The sequence below is a fragment of the Buteo buteo genome, chromosome 23 (assembly GCF_964188355.1).
Source record: "Buteo buteo chromosome 23, bButBut1.hap1.1, whole genome shotgun sequence".
NCBI classification, from domain to species: domain Eukaryota; kingdom Metazoa; phylum Chordata; class Aves; order Accipitriformes; family Accipitridae; genus Buteo; species Buteo buteo.
In genome coordinates, this window is record NC_134193.1 from 11492538 (window position 1) to 11510035 (window position 17498).

The following is a 17498-nucleotide window of genomic DNA, read 5'->3' on the forward strand; positions in this document are numbered from 1 at the left end:
AACTGACATCAGATATAAGCAGAGGTCTAGAAAATGCTCTCTGGTGTGTTTGCTCAGAAGTCATTGCTATTCCTACAACACTTGTGCTGTTCCACCAGGCCAGGAGACCCCATGAGCTCAACCACAAGGCACTGAGCCAGACTTCACTGAAGTGTTCAGCTGCCTTGTTTATTCCTATGAGAAAGCTCCTTTTCTAGCCAGATTTGCAGTTTCTTCTTTTTCTCTCTTTAAACACTGATAAGATGAGAGATGTTGAAGTTGCAAGTCGGTTTATATTACAGTTTTTGAAGGGATAGGTTTCAGCGTGTTACTGTAACAAATACAAGAGTGAAATTGGAAGAGATGGAGATTTGAGCTAACACAATTAAAATTTCTTCTTAACAACAATCCACAGATAACCAATGCCAAACACAATCTGGAGTCATCAACTAGCATGGACATGAATTAACCTAATAGCTTCTGACAAAAAAAATACAGTCCTAAAAAAAAAAATATCCTCCTATTAAAGTAATTAAGTGTTATCAGAATCACAGAGCCATAATTACACATGGTTTCTAATTAAAACAGCATGCATCCTAGACAGAGAACACAGCAACAAAGAGACTATAACCATGATAGTCAATGCCAAAACACATGCCAAGTACCAAAAATCAGAAAAACAGCAGTTTCTAGCAAAGGAGCAGATGCAGTGCCTCTGCTCTTCTGACTTAGTCATCAACACTTCAGATGGATGTTAGTACACTCAGAACTCCTCACAGCTTTGCAAGATGTTGCCAAAGTTCAAGCAGAAATCTTGGGAACTAAGTAGAAGATACTGAGTGTAAGACACAAAAAAGCTGAAGCAGTGCCTGCTGCGCACAAAACAGCGAGCGAGCATGAACTTTAACTAAAACAAGCCTTGTCCTACCTGGCAGCGGCTGAAGATATCTGCCAGGGATACTTGAACGTTGAAGTGCTTCAGAACCTGCAGGGCCTGTTCTTTTGCCTTTTCTGAGCAGTTCACAGAGAAACACCTTCCTTCTGCTACCTGGGACTGCAGCTTCAAAAGACAAGTTGTAAACCAAAAAGGCAGTAAATGAGGCACTCCATGCATCATGATCCATGTTTTTTTTTTCCTAATACACTTGGTTTGGTTTTAATTACAAATAATATTTGGAGTTAGTATGTGTTTACAGTCTAAATTTTGATCTAACAAGCACAATTGCTAATTTAACACTTAGCCACTGCTGCAATAGCTCTGAGACTACTGAAGCACTGCAGCATTTTTTTAATATATATATATATATGTATATATGAAATTTGATTGCCCAAGTCCCCTTCAACTTATAATTGGGTGGTGTGGTGCTGACAGGGGTAGCAAGAGTAAACTTAAGTTAATCAGAGCTTTCACGTGAAACCTGGCCAGATCACACACAGTATGCAAAAGCACAATGATGCAGACAATGTCCAATGACAGTTTTACCACTTCAACCCTTCTAGTTTATACACCGTTTCACCTGGAGTTCACTGATGGCCAATGAATTTGAAGTGGTTGGTGTGGACAGTCCCTCAATGTTTGCTCCACATTTAGCACAGAAGTTTGTATCTGGGAACAAGCACTGGGAAGTTCCAGATACATCTTTATGAACATCATGAATACTCACAGCAAGGTGGGATCAGCTACATGCAAAGGAGCCTAGCAGAGCCATCCTGTCCTCACATAGAGCATACAAAGGGAAAGGAACAAAGGGAACCAGACATTTCCCAGGACAGTATCGTACACTGGGAAGCATTTATTTCCCTTTTGCAATTCCTACAAAGTACTTTGAAGTTAAAGCTTTGCCAAATAAGATTATGCTGGATGCTGAATTACCTATCACATCAACTGTAGGGTCAAGGAACCACAGCCTGGATAAGGAACCTGTAGCGTGGCACAGCTGGACTTGCCTCACAGTGTCTCATCATGGGGGCAGTTTTCTTCAATATTCAACTATTATGTAGGAAATTAGGAACCTACATTTTGCAAATATTCCAACTAGGTACTTGAGTAGTTGGGAGCTTTTATGCTGATAGCTTGTAACAAAGCAGCCCTGCACTCTGACTCCTGTGTAATCCAGAGTACTTGCACTCTTCTAAATGAATTTTTGGGCAGTAACAAAGCACAAAGGACCTGCAGCAGGCATCATAACATTGCAACCACTGACTTGACAGGTTCAGTATATTCCCACCAACACTCCATTTTGAAGTGTGTCTCATGAAGGGCTCTGAACATCTGGTGCTGAGGATAAGGTTGGGGTTTGCTTTGGTTTTTTTGTGTATCTATAGGAACACTAAACCTCTACAGCTTCCACTGGGACCCATGCTTGGTGACTTTCATTCTCTCCCTTCCAAGCCTGAAGAAACATCTTTAATTGTTGTGTGTTATGTCAGTGTGGAGCCAGTCACTAAAGAATCTTTGTGATAAAAAGCATGGGAATTTAGCTGCCTTTCACCTGCCAGTGAGGCCAAACAGAAACACTTTGTTCTGGATTGCTTGGCTAGATTTCCACTCCCTGCCCCCAATGGAGAGCAATTGCTCTCTCCACTGATGCAGTACTGAGTATAAAAAAAATTTCACCCCAAGCTTTGGTCATTCAGAACAGCAAACCTCTCAAGACCCTTAATGTAGTTTTTAGTGCAGAAAACATGAAAAAGCCAAGCCAGCTGTTGCATTCACATCTGACTTTTCCTCTTCTCTACACTGCACATCCCAGACCGCGCAATGATACAAAGCCAGAGAAATTCCAGAAGCTCTGAACACTTACAGTCTGATATGGGAGTCCAGAGGTTAAAATGACTCTTCCTTCCTGTCGGGCAATCTGGAAAAAACAGTAAAAATCATAATGAACATCAGCTGAAGTTACACTGGATTCAAGCTTTTCTTTTAGTCAAAGCATAGAGAACATGAACTGGTGATATCAAGTCTTTGTCTCTGGTGTCAACGTACACTAGGCCAAGAGTATCTGGGTCTGGTTCAACAATACGCTCTTGACAGCAATAGCAGCGCGACGTATTGCTTGCTCACTATATGTCCCCTCCCTGCCAATACCCGCCTTGCCTCACATGTCTTGGAACAAGCTACTTGTGCATCTGCACTGCAGATGGCCCAGGGAACCAATCCACCTTGAAATAATCCTATCAAAAACTTTTCTATCTTTTTTTTTTCCTTAACCCAAACTATTTCTATTTCTCCAGTCTGTTTCACAAAGAAGCAAGCAGTTCTGCTCGCACAGCAATGCACAGGGGAGAAAGTAAAAAATAACCTAAGCAGGTAATTCCAGCAAAAAAAGTACCATTAAATGTGTCTGCAAACTTCATAGACATTAACAGAATGATGCTTGCTCCACTCCTTAAAGGTAAGTCGGTGTTATTCTCCCAGCAGCCGAAGAGCAGACATACAGAAATTATGCACCCTTTCCAGGCTGCAAAGAACATCTCCATTGAGAGACTTGCAATCCTACGCTTTTGTCAGAGGTCTTGTCCTTCAAGGGAAAGGTCTGTGCTGAATTATCAGGGGACTCATTACCCACACTTCTGACCTTCGCAATAGAGTGAGAGACACTTTCAAATGGTTTGGTGCCAAAAGGAGATACTAAATCTGGAACCGCAATTCTTCACAAGGATGAAAGGGTGACTGATCTTCCTATGATTAAATGACATCCCTCCCTCCCACCCCTTCACCCCCTCATGTAGAAGGGAAATAGTTTCATGGCCGTAGCAATAGGAGGATTCCCATGAGAACTGGCACTTGAGCTCTGCTAGTGCTGACAAGACATTGGCACTTTGAGGTAGGCATGAGCTTATTTCTCTTCTCTGGCTTGGTTTCTGTTGGAAGCCCTCATATTTTTCACTGTTTCCAGATGGTGTGTCACAGAGGTCTCTCTTCTGGATCAGAGTTTCAGAAGCTCTCTCTGGATCATCCTCTAACCCTGGCAGGACACATTTGGGATCAGAGTCCTGCTGCATTTCCCAGACAGTCTGACACCACTAAGCATAACCAAGGAACACTGAAAAAAACAAACCAAGATTTTAAAACTCTATCTTGGATAGCTATTCTCTTAAGACCCACTGGACCTATGGCAACATGAAACAAGGGGGAGAAGGCTCTGCAGGCACAAACTCCCTGTGCAGTCAACTAAGCAACCATTTTTTTCCTATCTTGACCTTTCAGGTAACCACTTCCCTCCCTTTTTTGTTAAGTCACTCTTTGGCTGCCAGTTCTCCCCTGAGAAAGCAACTGGCAACTTCTAAAGCATCTTCCTACAGGCAGAATTACCAGATTTCTTTCAAAATCAACCCTCTCTCTCGATAAAGGAAAAAATCTCCAAGAACAGGAACCTTGAAGTGGCAGCAGAAACACCCTGCGCTGCATGCAATCCTACTATACACAGTTTGGGTTACTGAACAGCCCTGCCAACAAACCACCCTCATGGCACATTAGTGAGAGAAGTCCAGTAAGGCAACAGCAAAAGTTCACCACAGTGGTTTGCTGACAAGGGAAAAGAGATGTGAAATTCCTTCAGACCCATGTGTGCTTCAGGGTAAGCGAGGATTTCACAGCTGGAACACTCCATTCTGACTTCCTGCATCCAGGGTTAATTAGTTCAAGCTTGATAAATCCCCTTATCTAAATGGCTCTGCAGAGACAGGCAAAGAACATCAAATAAAAAGGAGAAAAGCAATAACTCTTCCAGCATGTTTTTCCGCCTCTGGAACAATGACTGGGAGAAGCACACAGAGCCAGAAAAGCCACGTGATAGCACACATCTGACTGAAACCACGGAGGACACGTGCTGAAGAAAAGGGCACAATTCCTTCTTTTCCTCTGAAAGAAAGAACGGACGGCAGTGCTGGGACCATCCGGAAGATGTGTGCTTGAAGATGCAAATAAAAGGAAAAGAACGACCAGAGTAGCATGTTGGGGTGCGTGTCAGGGACTTGTGCTCCGTCCCAAGTGCTGCAGGGAGGGCACTGGCCTCAGTTTCACAATCTATTAAAAGGGTAGTATCAACTTCCTCTGGAAAAGGCTTAGACTTTCTGAATAGAAAGCACTGCCTAATAACTTGGTATTATTATTTAGCCCTTAACGTGCCTGTCTGTTCAGCCAACTTTCATCTTGCAGAGATGAATGAACTCAAATGAATTACCACAAGAGAGACCTGGAAGGGCAACGACTGATGAGAGAGGACAGAGAGAGACCATATGTTTTGAAGCCAGCAGCAGAATGATTTGTGACAACCTAAAGGATCCTGAATTAAGGCCAAAGAAGGTTTCAAGAAACAGCAGCACAAGGCTGTAGATTTGTAATTTAAAATCTGCCAAGCCCGTGCATGATGTGTTGGGCAATGCCACATGTCCTTGAAGAGGCAAACTGCAGTGCTCCCTCTGCAAGACAGCAATCCAGGAAAAACTGTGACCCCCCGCTTTGCAGTGGCAGAGGTGAAGTAGTGATCCTGGGCCTAGGCCAGCAAGGTCCCAGTTTGGACAAAAAGGGAGCAGACAGAAAGCATCTGCTCCAGGATGTGTGCTGGAAAAGCACCCTACTAGAGAAGTGGATCATAAACCTCAATCCAAGCCTGAAGCTCCCTACCTATTATCTCAGGCTCTTTTAAAATAGATAATAAACCAAGAGCTTAATAGCTATGAACACACTCAGTCCAGTCCTGCAGTGCACTTGCTGTACTGCTGGTATTTCAACCCTAGGCTTCTCTTCAGCATTCCTGAAAACCATAAATTGTACAGAGTTATTGCATGATTTCATAATGTGGCCTTAAGTACCACACCAAAACCATTGACTCAATTTTGTTTCTTAATGTAGACCCATTTGTATCAAGGTCTCCAATGAAAGACATTCTCCTCCTGCTGACCAAACATCAAAAGCAAAGTCTTGATCTTAAAGGAAGAACAGTTCTTCATCTGTCCTCTGCGAATTTACTCTGCAGGCTGGCGGGGAGGTAAAAAGACTAGCAAACCTGAAGAATGTCGTTTACATAAAAAATATGGAAAAAGACATTCAAAGCTGAGACGAGATCAGAGATTAGATTCCCCCATTACATGAAGCTCTGCTCACTGCAGTATTAGAAGTCCCCTTTGTGTCCCATGGCTCCAAACCAGTCCAGGGCAATTTAGATCCAGGTACACATTGCTCTAACCGGCTCCTGAGATCCATCCGAGCCTGGCTCTCCTCTCCAACTTGCTAGTTCACCTGGAGTTTTAGGGGGAGTACGTGTAACCTTGCAAGGGAATCTTCTACACCATGGGAGCTGCGGGAAGCCAGTTCTACCAGCCTTCTGGTTATTATCACACTTCAAAAGATACCAGGTTTGCCTTAGCGTGCAAATTATTCTTAGAGATGAGGATGATTTTGAAGACCAAGAGCACAGTCCGTTAAAAAAATAAAAGAAGCTAACCCCCAACTCAACTGAAGGGGCTCTGAGATTCCACCAAGTCTCTTCTTAGAAATTAGTGACCTAAGAGACTACCAAAATTTTCTTATAAGCTTCTGCTTCACTCCTGAAGTACAATATTGCAAGATCTACTGTAGTCACTTCAAGGCTGGTGGGTGATCCTTTAAGGTTAGTACGAGAAGCATCCCACTGCTCTACCTGATTCTGCAAAATTGCAGAGAAAAGAGGAACACCCACTGAAACTTTCCCAATTCCAATTATCCATCTCGAAGGCCCAAAAGATAGGTTTAAGATTCTCTGCAGGAAGTTTGCAGAAGACAAGCTGGAAGACCTGTCTAGAAACAGCAAAGGCATAGGACGTGATTTAAATAAAGAAAAATCTATTAATTAGAAATAACATGTTGCTTATAGGAATAAGTACAAGTGCAAAGGGTGGCTTACCCCAATAATGGCACCTGCACACACAGAGGGATGCTGCATAAAAGAGAACAAATCTCCACATTCTTTACCAGATGGAGTCATTCTTTATTTTGGGATGGAGTCAGAAGTCCCTGGTGAGGAAGGGCTGGATGCATACAGCCCTTCTCAGGAGTGGCCTCCCTGTTTTGCCACACAGCAGGGAGCCAGGCTTGGGCCAGCATGGGCCACTACCCAAAGCCCTCTAGAAGGGCCTCCTACCCAAGGTGCAGGACTGGAGCAGTGCTGCCAGGCAAGGACATGTTTCAGGGAAAGCATGTGCTGAATCCCCCCAGCTCTCCATGCACAGGCTGCTAAAGTCAGGTAAAGGAGCTCGTCCAGCACATCTGTTACAAATTTCATCCCCTAGCTGCATACCTGCTCTGCCAAACACTTGTGTGCATTGCGCTACAGCAGCTAGGATATAAATGTAACACAGTAAAAATGTTACTGCCACCCCACCGAATGAGAAGACTTGGAAAATGACATGGCACCCATACATGGACACAAAGCTGCTCTTCCCAGAGAGGCTGGTGCTCATGAACAGAGGCTAAAATATTTTTGTAAGGACGGACTGTGAGCAATTTGTCTTCAACATGAGGGCAGATTTAACCAGAGAAATTTTCAGTCTGAATTTCTACTGTCTTTCCATTTTTAAAGATTTTCTGTGTCTGTGCTTATGACAGGTGACTTTTCATCAGTCACTTCTCCAGTCAAGTCCTAATTAAATGGACCACCATTAAATACACAGAATGCAAACTGGTGTCATCTCACAGCATCTAAATATGGACATACGGGGGGATACACTGGCTCGTGGTGCCAGAGGTCCTGCTCTCACGGGCCAGAAGATCTGAGATTGCAGATCTGGCATGATAAACTCACCATGACAACTGTTGTCCATGATAAAACATTTAACCAATAATAGCAGCACAACATGAAGCAGTACACAGGACACAAACATCATGTTTAGCCTGGGAATGGGGTTTCTCAAACCAATTACTGCCACACGCATTAGTCTAAAAGAAAAAAATAAAAAAAATCCATAGCTGCCCAAGCATAACCTACAAAGCTCTCAGGCTTTTAAGTTTGATCTCTGTAGAGGGTGAAGGACAAGACCCATCTGCCTACCAACACTTGAAGTCACTTTAAGAAGCAACAGGAATGAGAACAATAAGGACCAAATGCCAGGTGATTCAGGAGTTCTTGGCACAAGGAGATGTGTAATATGACTGATAAATCATTTTTGTGAAATTATTTTAATTAAGAACAAACACTAACTCTGTACACATTTATGTGTTCCTGGTGACACTAGTTTGAGACTGTGTTGGTTCAACACCCAAACTGTCTATCTTGTATTCGGTGACCAGGATCCAAACCTTTCTCCTGGCCTTTGCAATAACATTTACAAGTTTTCAGGTGTAGGGTGGTCAGCATTCAATTTTTATTAAATCAGGACTAGCCAGATATAAAGCAGGGTGGGAGGAGTCTATTTTTATCTTTGATTATCCAAGCACAGATCAAAGGCTCTGCAATACAGTAACACTCCAAGGGCTTTTGATAGTGAAAGGATGTTTGTCCGGTCACCATAGAGAAAGCAATGTAAAACATCCTGTCCATAGCACGATAAGGTATCAGGATGAGAAGCGGAGACGGGACTCTGGGGGGGAAGCACTGAGAACTGGTTTGTTTAAATGACTTGTGCAAGTTTGGCAGAGACGAGAAATTAATTATTTCTGCAGAAGTTAGAGCCTGCCCAGGATTCAGGCCAAGCAGATATCTGAAGAGGAAACATCCTGTGCACCAGGCTGGGTGATCAGTGCACATTTGATAGCAACACACTGTGTGGGCTGGATATCTCAATTTCTGGCATAGTAGAAATATGTCTGAAATGAAGAAGCATGTGTCTCTCCTCCAAGAGGGTCAAAGTTGTTATGGGAGTCCAGATCAATGTTTATTGTCCCCATGTATGTTAGAGACTCTTCCGTTCCCAAATATTTCACTGTGAGTTGTGGCTGATCACCTTTGAGTCATCTCACAAGGTGGTACCCAGCTAGGATGTTATATAGCAATTTATTATGGAAATTTTTCGTTTTGTATTGAACAGCCATCTTTTGATTACAGTTCTGCTTGATTGACCCAGGCACAAGGCAGGCAAATACCCTCCCTGTAAGCCCAAACTGGAGTCCATTAGAAACCTAAGTGAATTTTGGGTTCCTTTCTCTGATTTTTGTCTTGTTGCAAACACACCACTGCCTCCCCATCAAAGACCCTTGAGACTTCAGGTCACATCTTTAAACTCTGCTTGTGTTCTTCTAACTTGAAACACCCCAGCTGTCAATGACACAAACATACAGACACAAATAAGATTTGCAATCACAGCACACTCGGCTCACCTCCTCTCTCCTCAAAATGGAGAGCCAAGCCGGCACACTACTGTGGGGACTAGCTAATACCAGCTGCAACATGGCACAGCTTCTCAGACTGAACCAGAGAACTGGGTCTCAGCATGGACACAGGAGGAAGCATGCGCTGGGCAGCTCCTACCAACCCACTACCTGTTCAGCACATGTGACTAACCAATGCACTTATACAGTAAGCAGCAGGCCTTCCCCAAGGAGCGCAGATGGGAGCTATGAACACACACACACGCGCGCGCGCATAACTAACCTCAGCTGCTTTCCTATGGTCATCCTCATTCTCCAGCATCTGGACATCTACACCAAGGCAGCGAAGATAGCGCCCAAGGCCTTGCAGCATGTTATCACAGACCACGCTGAACTCCTTTGGGGAGATGGGAGCAGGGCGACACGAGGTCTCCTTTTTGGAACCTTTGCATTGCTACAGAAAGGCAAGAGATCCGTAAGCAGCAGAACAGAAGGCTGATTTGTGGATTGCCTCTGCATTCACCCGCCATGGCAAATCCAACTGTCCCCTTCCACCTGCATTACAATTTCCCCCATGCTCTGCAACACCTCTAGTTCCTCCTTCATGTCCTTTCTACGTTGTCCACCTACCACCTGGGCAGGAGGCAACACATGACAGGGCTAATTCTGAACTAGCTATTCACTCACTGGCCAGCTGGCCACCCAAACTGGGGATCTGCAGCCTCTCCCTGGAGAAATGCCAACCTGGCCTTCTATGCTCTACACAGACATTCATTTTCATGAAGTCACAGAAACAGATCTTCAGACTGCCATTCCCCTATTGAATTAGACTGCAATTAATATGCATGTGCCAAAGTTATGATTTGGGAAGGGGATCTGACAGACAGAGGGAGAAACAGGTAGACAAAGCAACCACGTCAGCTCTGCTATCTTCGGAAGTTTAAAAATAGGCAGTGCCGGAATTCTGTTTATTTTATTTCAAATATCTGCTGCTGGGGGAGTTCCTGCAGTTGGAGACTTTGTCACTGGGAGGCTCCCAGAAGTACAATAGCTAAATTCATGGAGAAGGGAAGTTATTAAGGAACCTCCAATGTTCAGCTTTTGCCTCCAGGAACTTGAATCAGCTGGGATGACTGAAGGACACAGCCACCACCTGTGCAGGGCTACACAGTCTTTGGAAGCAGAGAGTTACTGCAGCATTGCAGATTAGCTCTGCAGGAGTTGACTCAGGCCTGGAAATGCTGTGGCACACCATGCAGATACACCTGGGCTGACCATGTGAACTAGCTCAGATCTGACAGCTCAATCTGTGTGATGCTGCACCTCCTAGAAGCTGGTAGACATACTTAAAGCTCTGCAGCACTGGGTAGACTGGACCATCACCAACTTCTGCAAGGACTTTGGTGGATGCAGCTGTGCCCTAAGACATCAGAGTGCTGTGATAACAGATCAAGCTGACCCTTCAATGCTGAAGTAGTTGGAAGACACTAACCCTGTGCTGCTGCTTCTGTGCAAACAGATGTAAAGGAGCAGCAGCTGGCTCTTAGCTAGTGTTTATTCAATGGCCAGCAATGTCATATGTAGCATTTTTCTCACGTTTCATGCCAGCAGAGAGCAAAAAGCTTATAAAGGAGAATAGTGTCATTAGCCCCACTTCAGACAGTGGACGAGGAAACACTGGGAAGAGAGTTGGGAGTCATGCAGGATGCAGAGTCAGAAGAAGTCTGCTTTTTTGAGTCCCAGTCCAGGTTTTACCAACTACCTCTTGGTTAATGGATCTGACTGTACAGAACATAAAGATGACCCATGAGTTCACAAGGTAATTCAAGCCTGAAGTACTTTTCCCATCTCTGCAGCAGCCACTCAGATCTGTTGTAACATACAATATTCCCATGAACAAAAAGTGCTTAGGAAACTACCGAGCAGCTTTGTGTTTTACTTCCTGACTAAGACTAATGGGATACTGTACATTTACATGCACTTGAAAAGGAGGATCCTGAAAAGGTGGCTATAATCAATAGCATCTCAGTCCAACCATGGAAGGTAGTATTGACTGCAGGAGCTAAATACACATTTGGGACTACTCAGAAGGATACACAGCCATAGTGAGTCTTCTCAGTTAATAAACAAAACTGTTTTTCTGTTAATGTTTTCATAGGTGCATAAACAACTGGATGGCTGCATTTTAAAAGTAAAACTTCATTACCAAGAGAGAGGGACCAGTCACGTTCCAAGATATTTAAACAGAGTCACACAGCTTCAAGTTATGGTCGGTGGAGTTTTCAGGCTCTGCCACAACATAGATTGCAGAGAGAGGCCAGCCAGTGGAGTATGTGGTGGTGGGCAGGGAGACAGAGACAAGCCATCAGCAGAAAGACTTTTTTGATGGATTGATTGTTTTTAACTTTGCAGACTTCTGGTCCAGACACAATAAAGGAGGCATTCCCAACATGAAACCAAAGCATAGAAGCTCAGTTAAAAGCAAAAGTAAGGAAGTCATAGTTTTGAAACCTCATTGATACAACACCTAGGCCACAGACTTCAAACCCACACCACTAAGGAAATGTGGAAGGAGCATTTCTACCAGCAAGGTTAGCTGGATTCTACCACACAGATCTGCACCAACATTTTCCAAAGACAAATGAACCTAAAATTGCAGGGAAAGCTGAACCAAGGCACGCAAAGGAGAAAGCACATCTTACCAGTAAAGGGGAGGGGCGAGGAAGATGTTTGCTGCAATAGTCCTGAGAACAGACTACAAAAAGGCATGCCATGCATAGCTAATAGTATGACTGAGAGACAAGCCAACATATGATTTGCAGGGGTCTTGAGCAACATGCAGCTCTTTGAAGATGTTTACAAACCTGTCCAGAAGGTGACAGTACTTCTTGTTTATTCAGCTGCTTCTTTGCCCTGGGTTTTATGCTTGATTTTCCCACCAGACTCGCAGTCAGGTCTGAACTCAGACCAAAGCTCGCCGGATCCTTACAGAGTTTCTCATAGATCTCCAGCAAACAGTATGCATCCGAAGCTGAAAATAAGGGAACATGAGCCTCAGCTGGTTTCATTCAAAAGTAAAACAGAGGCTTTCCTGATGCAAGGAAGAGCCCTCACCTTGGTAAATGCCACTGAATGCAAACAATCTGTGAAGCTCCAAGTTACTCGTGTCATACCCTGCACTCTTTTACTTGTTCAGTGAGCACCATGACCTAACACATGATCCCAAAGAGTCAAGGCAGAGGAGCTCAAAAAGTGACAGGCCCTCTGCTGTCTCTGACTCTAATGTAATGCAAATTGTAGTGCGCCTGTTCAAACCACCATGTAAGACAGCTTCAGCCAACACATTTTACTCTCCATTGTTACTGAGCAGTGGCTTGCCCACAGTTTATTACTGCATCTCAGCTATGGGAAGGTAACTTCTCCCTTAGATGCAATATCTTAAAAAGTAATAACTGAGTTGTTTGCAATCACCTGCCCACATGCACTGCCATGCGGCTTCTGTTCCTTGCAACGGGAACTAAGTCTCCAAGCCAGTTTTACAAGTCCTAACGATTAACTTTTGTGGGAACTGTGTCAGCTTCAAGGATAGTTGAATTTAACAAAGGGCTGGTTTGCTTCAGTAGACTGTCCTTTGATGCCCCAGGAAAAGATTTAGACCCAGACTTCTGACTCTAGGGTAATCAGCAATAAACTCCACTGGTACCGATTCTGTGCTGCAGTTTCTGACACCATGTCCACCCATTTTTAACCCTGCTCTAACAAGCATTTCACTATGACAAATGAACACAGCACTTGTTTCCCAGAAAGGCTGTGAAATGAGACAGAAGGAAGTGGACTTTCTTCCTTTCAGTTACTGAAAGGAGTTTCCACTGAGGTGATGTTTCAACAGACAAAATCTGCAAAGCACAGGAATTCTTTCATAAGGGAAATAATGAATCACTGGACAGTTTAAACTTCAACCATTAACGCCATGTCCGCAAAAGGACAAACATAACATGTGCTGGCTTTTCTGAACAGGAACTAATGTGCAAAGCCATTTTCTTCATTTGCTACTTAATGATTTTCCTGGTGACAGAGAACAGACAAACACAGCCTGTAATGGACAATCTGTAGCACCTTGCCACAGAGTCAGTGAGCAGACCTGCATAGAGGATCTGTTCCTCTCGGAGAGGCCGTTTCTCCCAGTTAGACAGCTGCTCTGTTTTATCTAGCGGTTTCCCCAGCACATGTTGCACCAAGAGGCTGAGTCCTTTCTCTGGCTGCCTGAACCCTCTATCCTCATTGCTCTGCTCCAGGGACAGTACATCGACCTTCTGGCCACCCTTCTTCCAGTCAATGGAGCTCTTCTGCAGCTGATGGAAAGAAAAAGATATAAAATGCATGGTTATAAAACAACTTCTACAACACTTCCTATTCCAGTGGGTGGGGCCATGCAGCAACCCTATCATTTTTATCTCTTGCCTGGCATACTGAATCCCGTTGTCTCAGACAAGGGCTGGGATGGCATTATATATATATGGCATCTGGTTATTTGTTTAACAAACACACTTGCTGGAAAGAAATTAGTTTCATAGCCAGGGAAGGGAAAAAAGTGCATTGTTGTAGAGCACTGCATCAGGGCAGCAGGGCTGTGACTGTGACTTTGCAGAGGTTTGCAGGGTGCTCAGCCATGCTGGAGGCTGTTGGACACCAACTCACTAAAAGAATAGCACTGGTAGTTCAGCACCATTCTCTTTCTAGTTCCAGTGAGAAAAGGTATTCCTGTAACACAGCAGGCAACGGCCTTTCTGCAGTTGCCATTTCTGAGATTAAACTGAGGCAATAGCTGTTGGCAGGTACTTCAGACCCTGCAACACTTCCCAGGTTAAGCTATCGGTCCCCAAGATCTGGGTTCACCCCAGTCCACAGCCTTAAACACACTCTGTAAATTTTACCCATTAAAATGGTTGTCCTTAGCATTTCTGAAAACTGCTAAAAATGGCTGTGTGTAAACCCAGAGACAGCTGTACTTCAGCTGAACAGACATTCCTCTGTTGAATCCACCAGTAGCCCTCCTATGAACATTACAAGTTCTCTACAAATCATTAACTCCATAATATCTGCTTCAATACTGCATGATCTTAGAATATCAGAATTTCTACAAGAATTTGCTCTTACTGAGTTCAAGTATGACTTGTGCTCAGAAACTGTCCTAGCTGAATTGAGCTGTCTCCATTTCAATTGCTCTTTCATAGCTTTTATAAAGGCTATGAAAAAAGTAATTAGTGTATCAAGCTCTAACTTTTTAGTTGATGAAAACTAAATGCTTCTGTCTTTCTTTACAGAATCACATTACCCTCAAAACCACAAGGAGAAAAGGTCTATTTACTCTTTTAGCCATCTCCCTGCCAATACAGGACACAAAAAGACAGCACTGTGAATTCATGACAGTCATCTACAAGCACATGCAGGAGACACAATATTCCATATCTTCATGTGTTCATCCTTACTTGTTTGTCTACTGTGAGTAGGTCCACCACACCTTGCGCTTGCTTATCTGTGTCTTTTAAAGCAGGCCAAGTGGCTGCAAGGCTGCTAAGGTCTCCAGACATCCCATAACCTGGAGGAAAAAAAAAAAAAAAAGTCCAAATCACACAGGTAGGAAAACTCAAATTACGGCTAATGCACCACAGCTTTTTCTAGTTCAGAGTCAAAATGCTGACAATATATTTATAAACATTGGTGGAAAGACTGTTCAGATAGGGAACAAGGCAGACTCCCGTCTCTCCTGTTCCTAAGAGATATTTTTGCGGATCAAGACTGGGAGAGAAGAGGTGGATGAGAAATGCTGAGTTTAAGATCAGCTTACTTAAAATCTGCTAGGTCAGTGAAAGGCAATTATGAATTTGTCCTTGAACTCTGGGTTTAACAACTCCTGCCAAAAGCCTCCAAACAGAATCTAAAACCAGGTATGGTGGGCCAGAGAGGTCTGGTGTCCAGCACAGTGGCTTTGGGACAGGGCCAGCAAATCCAGAAAGATCTGGAAGGCAGAATTCCCTAGACCACTGCAGGTTGTGTGCAAGTCGGGGTTTAGCATGGAACTAAGACAATCCCAAGTCCAAGGGGGGAAGCTAAATCAGACATCTTGGGTCTGACCTGAAATGGGGAGACATTTCTATTATTCCCAGTTACATTGGTCACCCTGCTTCCTGGCATGGCAGTATTTGAATACCCAGGGCTACAAAAGCTGGTTCCATGGTAAGTGGATTTAGAGAATGACAACCCCAAGAGGATCTAGGAATTACACAAAATAAGCTGGGTAAAGACCTGACGCAGGGAGAAGAGATGCATGTTACCTAGTTTAGTGATGGCTGCATCTGAATAGAGCATCTGGATGAAATGAGGAAGCTTCTCCTTCCCACCCTCCGTCTCAGCATGCTCGAGGAGTCGTGGCAAGTCAAGCAGGAACACCTCATCATTCAGAGCGATTTGAAGGAGGGAGACACGGGGCTTCCCGACCATGCCAAATGAAGGCCTCCACTCCATGTCAATGCCAACAACCTGCCCAGGCTGCAACACAAGACAAAAGCCTTCTTCACTTTAGAGACTGTCTGTGCTTGAAAGTAGCCTGGACAGTCCCTGTCCAGAACACAACCACCTCATCTCTTTGCTAGTGTGCAAACTGCTACAGAGACAAGTAACTTTTGCAGCACACCTGAGTTACCCCTGCAGGGACCTTTGCTGGCACAGCAATTCCCAACACGTTCCCCAGATCAGACAAGCCTAAAGGAAGCAGCTGTTCTTGACCTGGGGTGGGAGGCATTTGGTGGCAGTGGCCCACACACAGCCCTGCGTACCAGCCTGCTATGGAGTTTCTGCTCCCTGACCCTGCAAAGTAAATACCAGAGTAACACTCACCCGCAGCACCTTTTCCCAGCACTGCAGTGTCTCCTCCCACGTCTGCAGGAAGTGAATATTTGCCCGTGGAATAGGAAGCTGGTAATGGTCCTTCTTCTTACTCTCTTCATAATTATCTGCTTTTGTGGCCTCTTCTACCCTGCACAGAATCAGATGCAACAGCTTTAAGCCATGCAAAGAGAGGAAATCCTAGATTGGAGGAACATCAGGACGTCTTAAGCCCCTTATTCCACTGTGGCCCTCTATTTCCCCATGCCATGCAACTCTTTCTCTTACCCTTTCTTTCCCTACTTTCCCTGTAATCTCAAGTCTCTTTCATCTTGACTCATCCTCTCTTTTTATTCCTATAACAGAAATGGCACTGCATCCAAGACCTCACCACACACATGCAGTGTACCCACTGCAGAGGACACCCAAACCAAAACACGAGCTGGAGTCAGAGTCCCAAGCCCTGTCCTCAATGCTCAGCTCTCTTTCCCAGAATTGATGCAACTTGGGATGACAAAGTTGGGCAGCTGTTTCCATATTCAGAGATAACACATTTTAGATTTACTTCTTTTTGCCCTCAAGGTTAACATGGAAGTCTGCTAGCTCCCACAGTGTAACACATAAGACAGAAGTGAGCTCTGACCAGCGCTGTGTCCAAACAGGAGCTTCACACTTCCCCAGAGCAGAAACTGGCTCAGAAAGAGACTCTCAGACTGCTCCACACTAAGATCGCTACCAGCTGGGAATGGGTGAATCTGCCTCATCATTTTATAGTGCAATTGCTTGGGAAGGCTGCACAGACCTCCCTGATGCTATCCAGCTGCTTGTCCTCCATCCCCTTCCCTGTAACGTGTCCACATAAGTTGTACAAGAATATTTGTCCTGCACTGCACAGTGATGAAATGAGAAAAGTTAAAAAATAAAGTTTCAAAACCTTCTATATTTAGAGGAAGACAGCCAGCTGAACCCACAGACTGAGTGCCTTGCTTGTCCTACTCCCTCCATTTGGGGTTCAGATGGCACCACACAGAGAAATTCAGTATCTGTGTATTAATACCCTGGGAATGTTGGAAGATGCCTGCAGAAATAAGCTAACTGATTTCCTACAACAGGATCTTACACAGCACATTTTCTTTTCAAAATGCAGCAGAGTCTCTTGAAATGGCCTTGTAACTGGAAGGTCAGCAGATTGCTGTGGTGTCTCAGCCAGATGATGCAATCAGAGGAAAGAAACTAATAAAAAATATCCAGCTATTTTGGACATATCACAAATTTCTGGATACTCTCTTTCCCATAGAGACTTGAAATGGTTTACTATTTGAGAAACTATTTACTAACCTTATGTTTA

General features: G+C 44.2%; 1 protein-coding gene across 31 annotated transcripts in view; it reads right to left on the reverse strand.

Moving 5' to 3' along the window:
• The window catches only part of EXD3 (exonuclease 3'-5' domain containing 3), a 296945-nt gene that overhangs the window by 137064 nt on the left and 142383 nt on the right, over positions 1-17498 (reverse strand). For 30 of the 31 annotated variants that reach the window (XR_012654086.1, XR_012654087.1, XR_012654088.1 and 27 more), the window contains 8 exons: positions 16163-16301; positions 15601-15814; positions 14755-14864; positions 13407-13617; positions 12130-12296; positions 9549-9719; positions 2784-2837; positions 908-1039 (listed from right to left, as the gene is read on the reverse strand). Coding sequence is in view for 28 of the 31 variants with exons in the window: in XM_075054953.1 (XP_074911054.1) it covers positions 908-1039; positions 2784-2837; positions 9549-9719; positions 12130-12296; positions 13407-13617; positions 14755-14864; positions 15601-15814; positions 16163-16301 (1198 nt within the window). In the remaining 3 variants the exon portion in view is untranslated. The remainder of the gene's footprint in view (positions 1-907; positions 1040-2783; positions 2838-9548; positions 9720-12129; positions 12297-13406; positions 13618-14754; positions 14865-15600; positions 15815-16162; positions 16302-17498) is intronic. The other variant, XM_075054959.1, reaches the window with a different exon arrangement.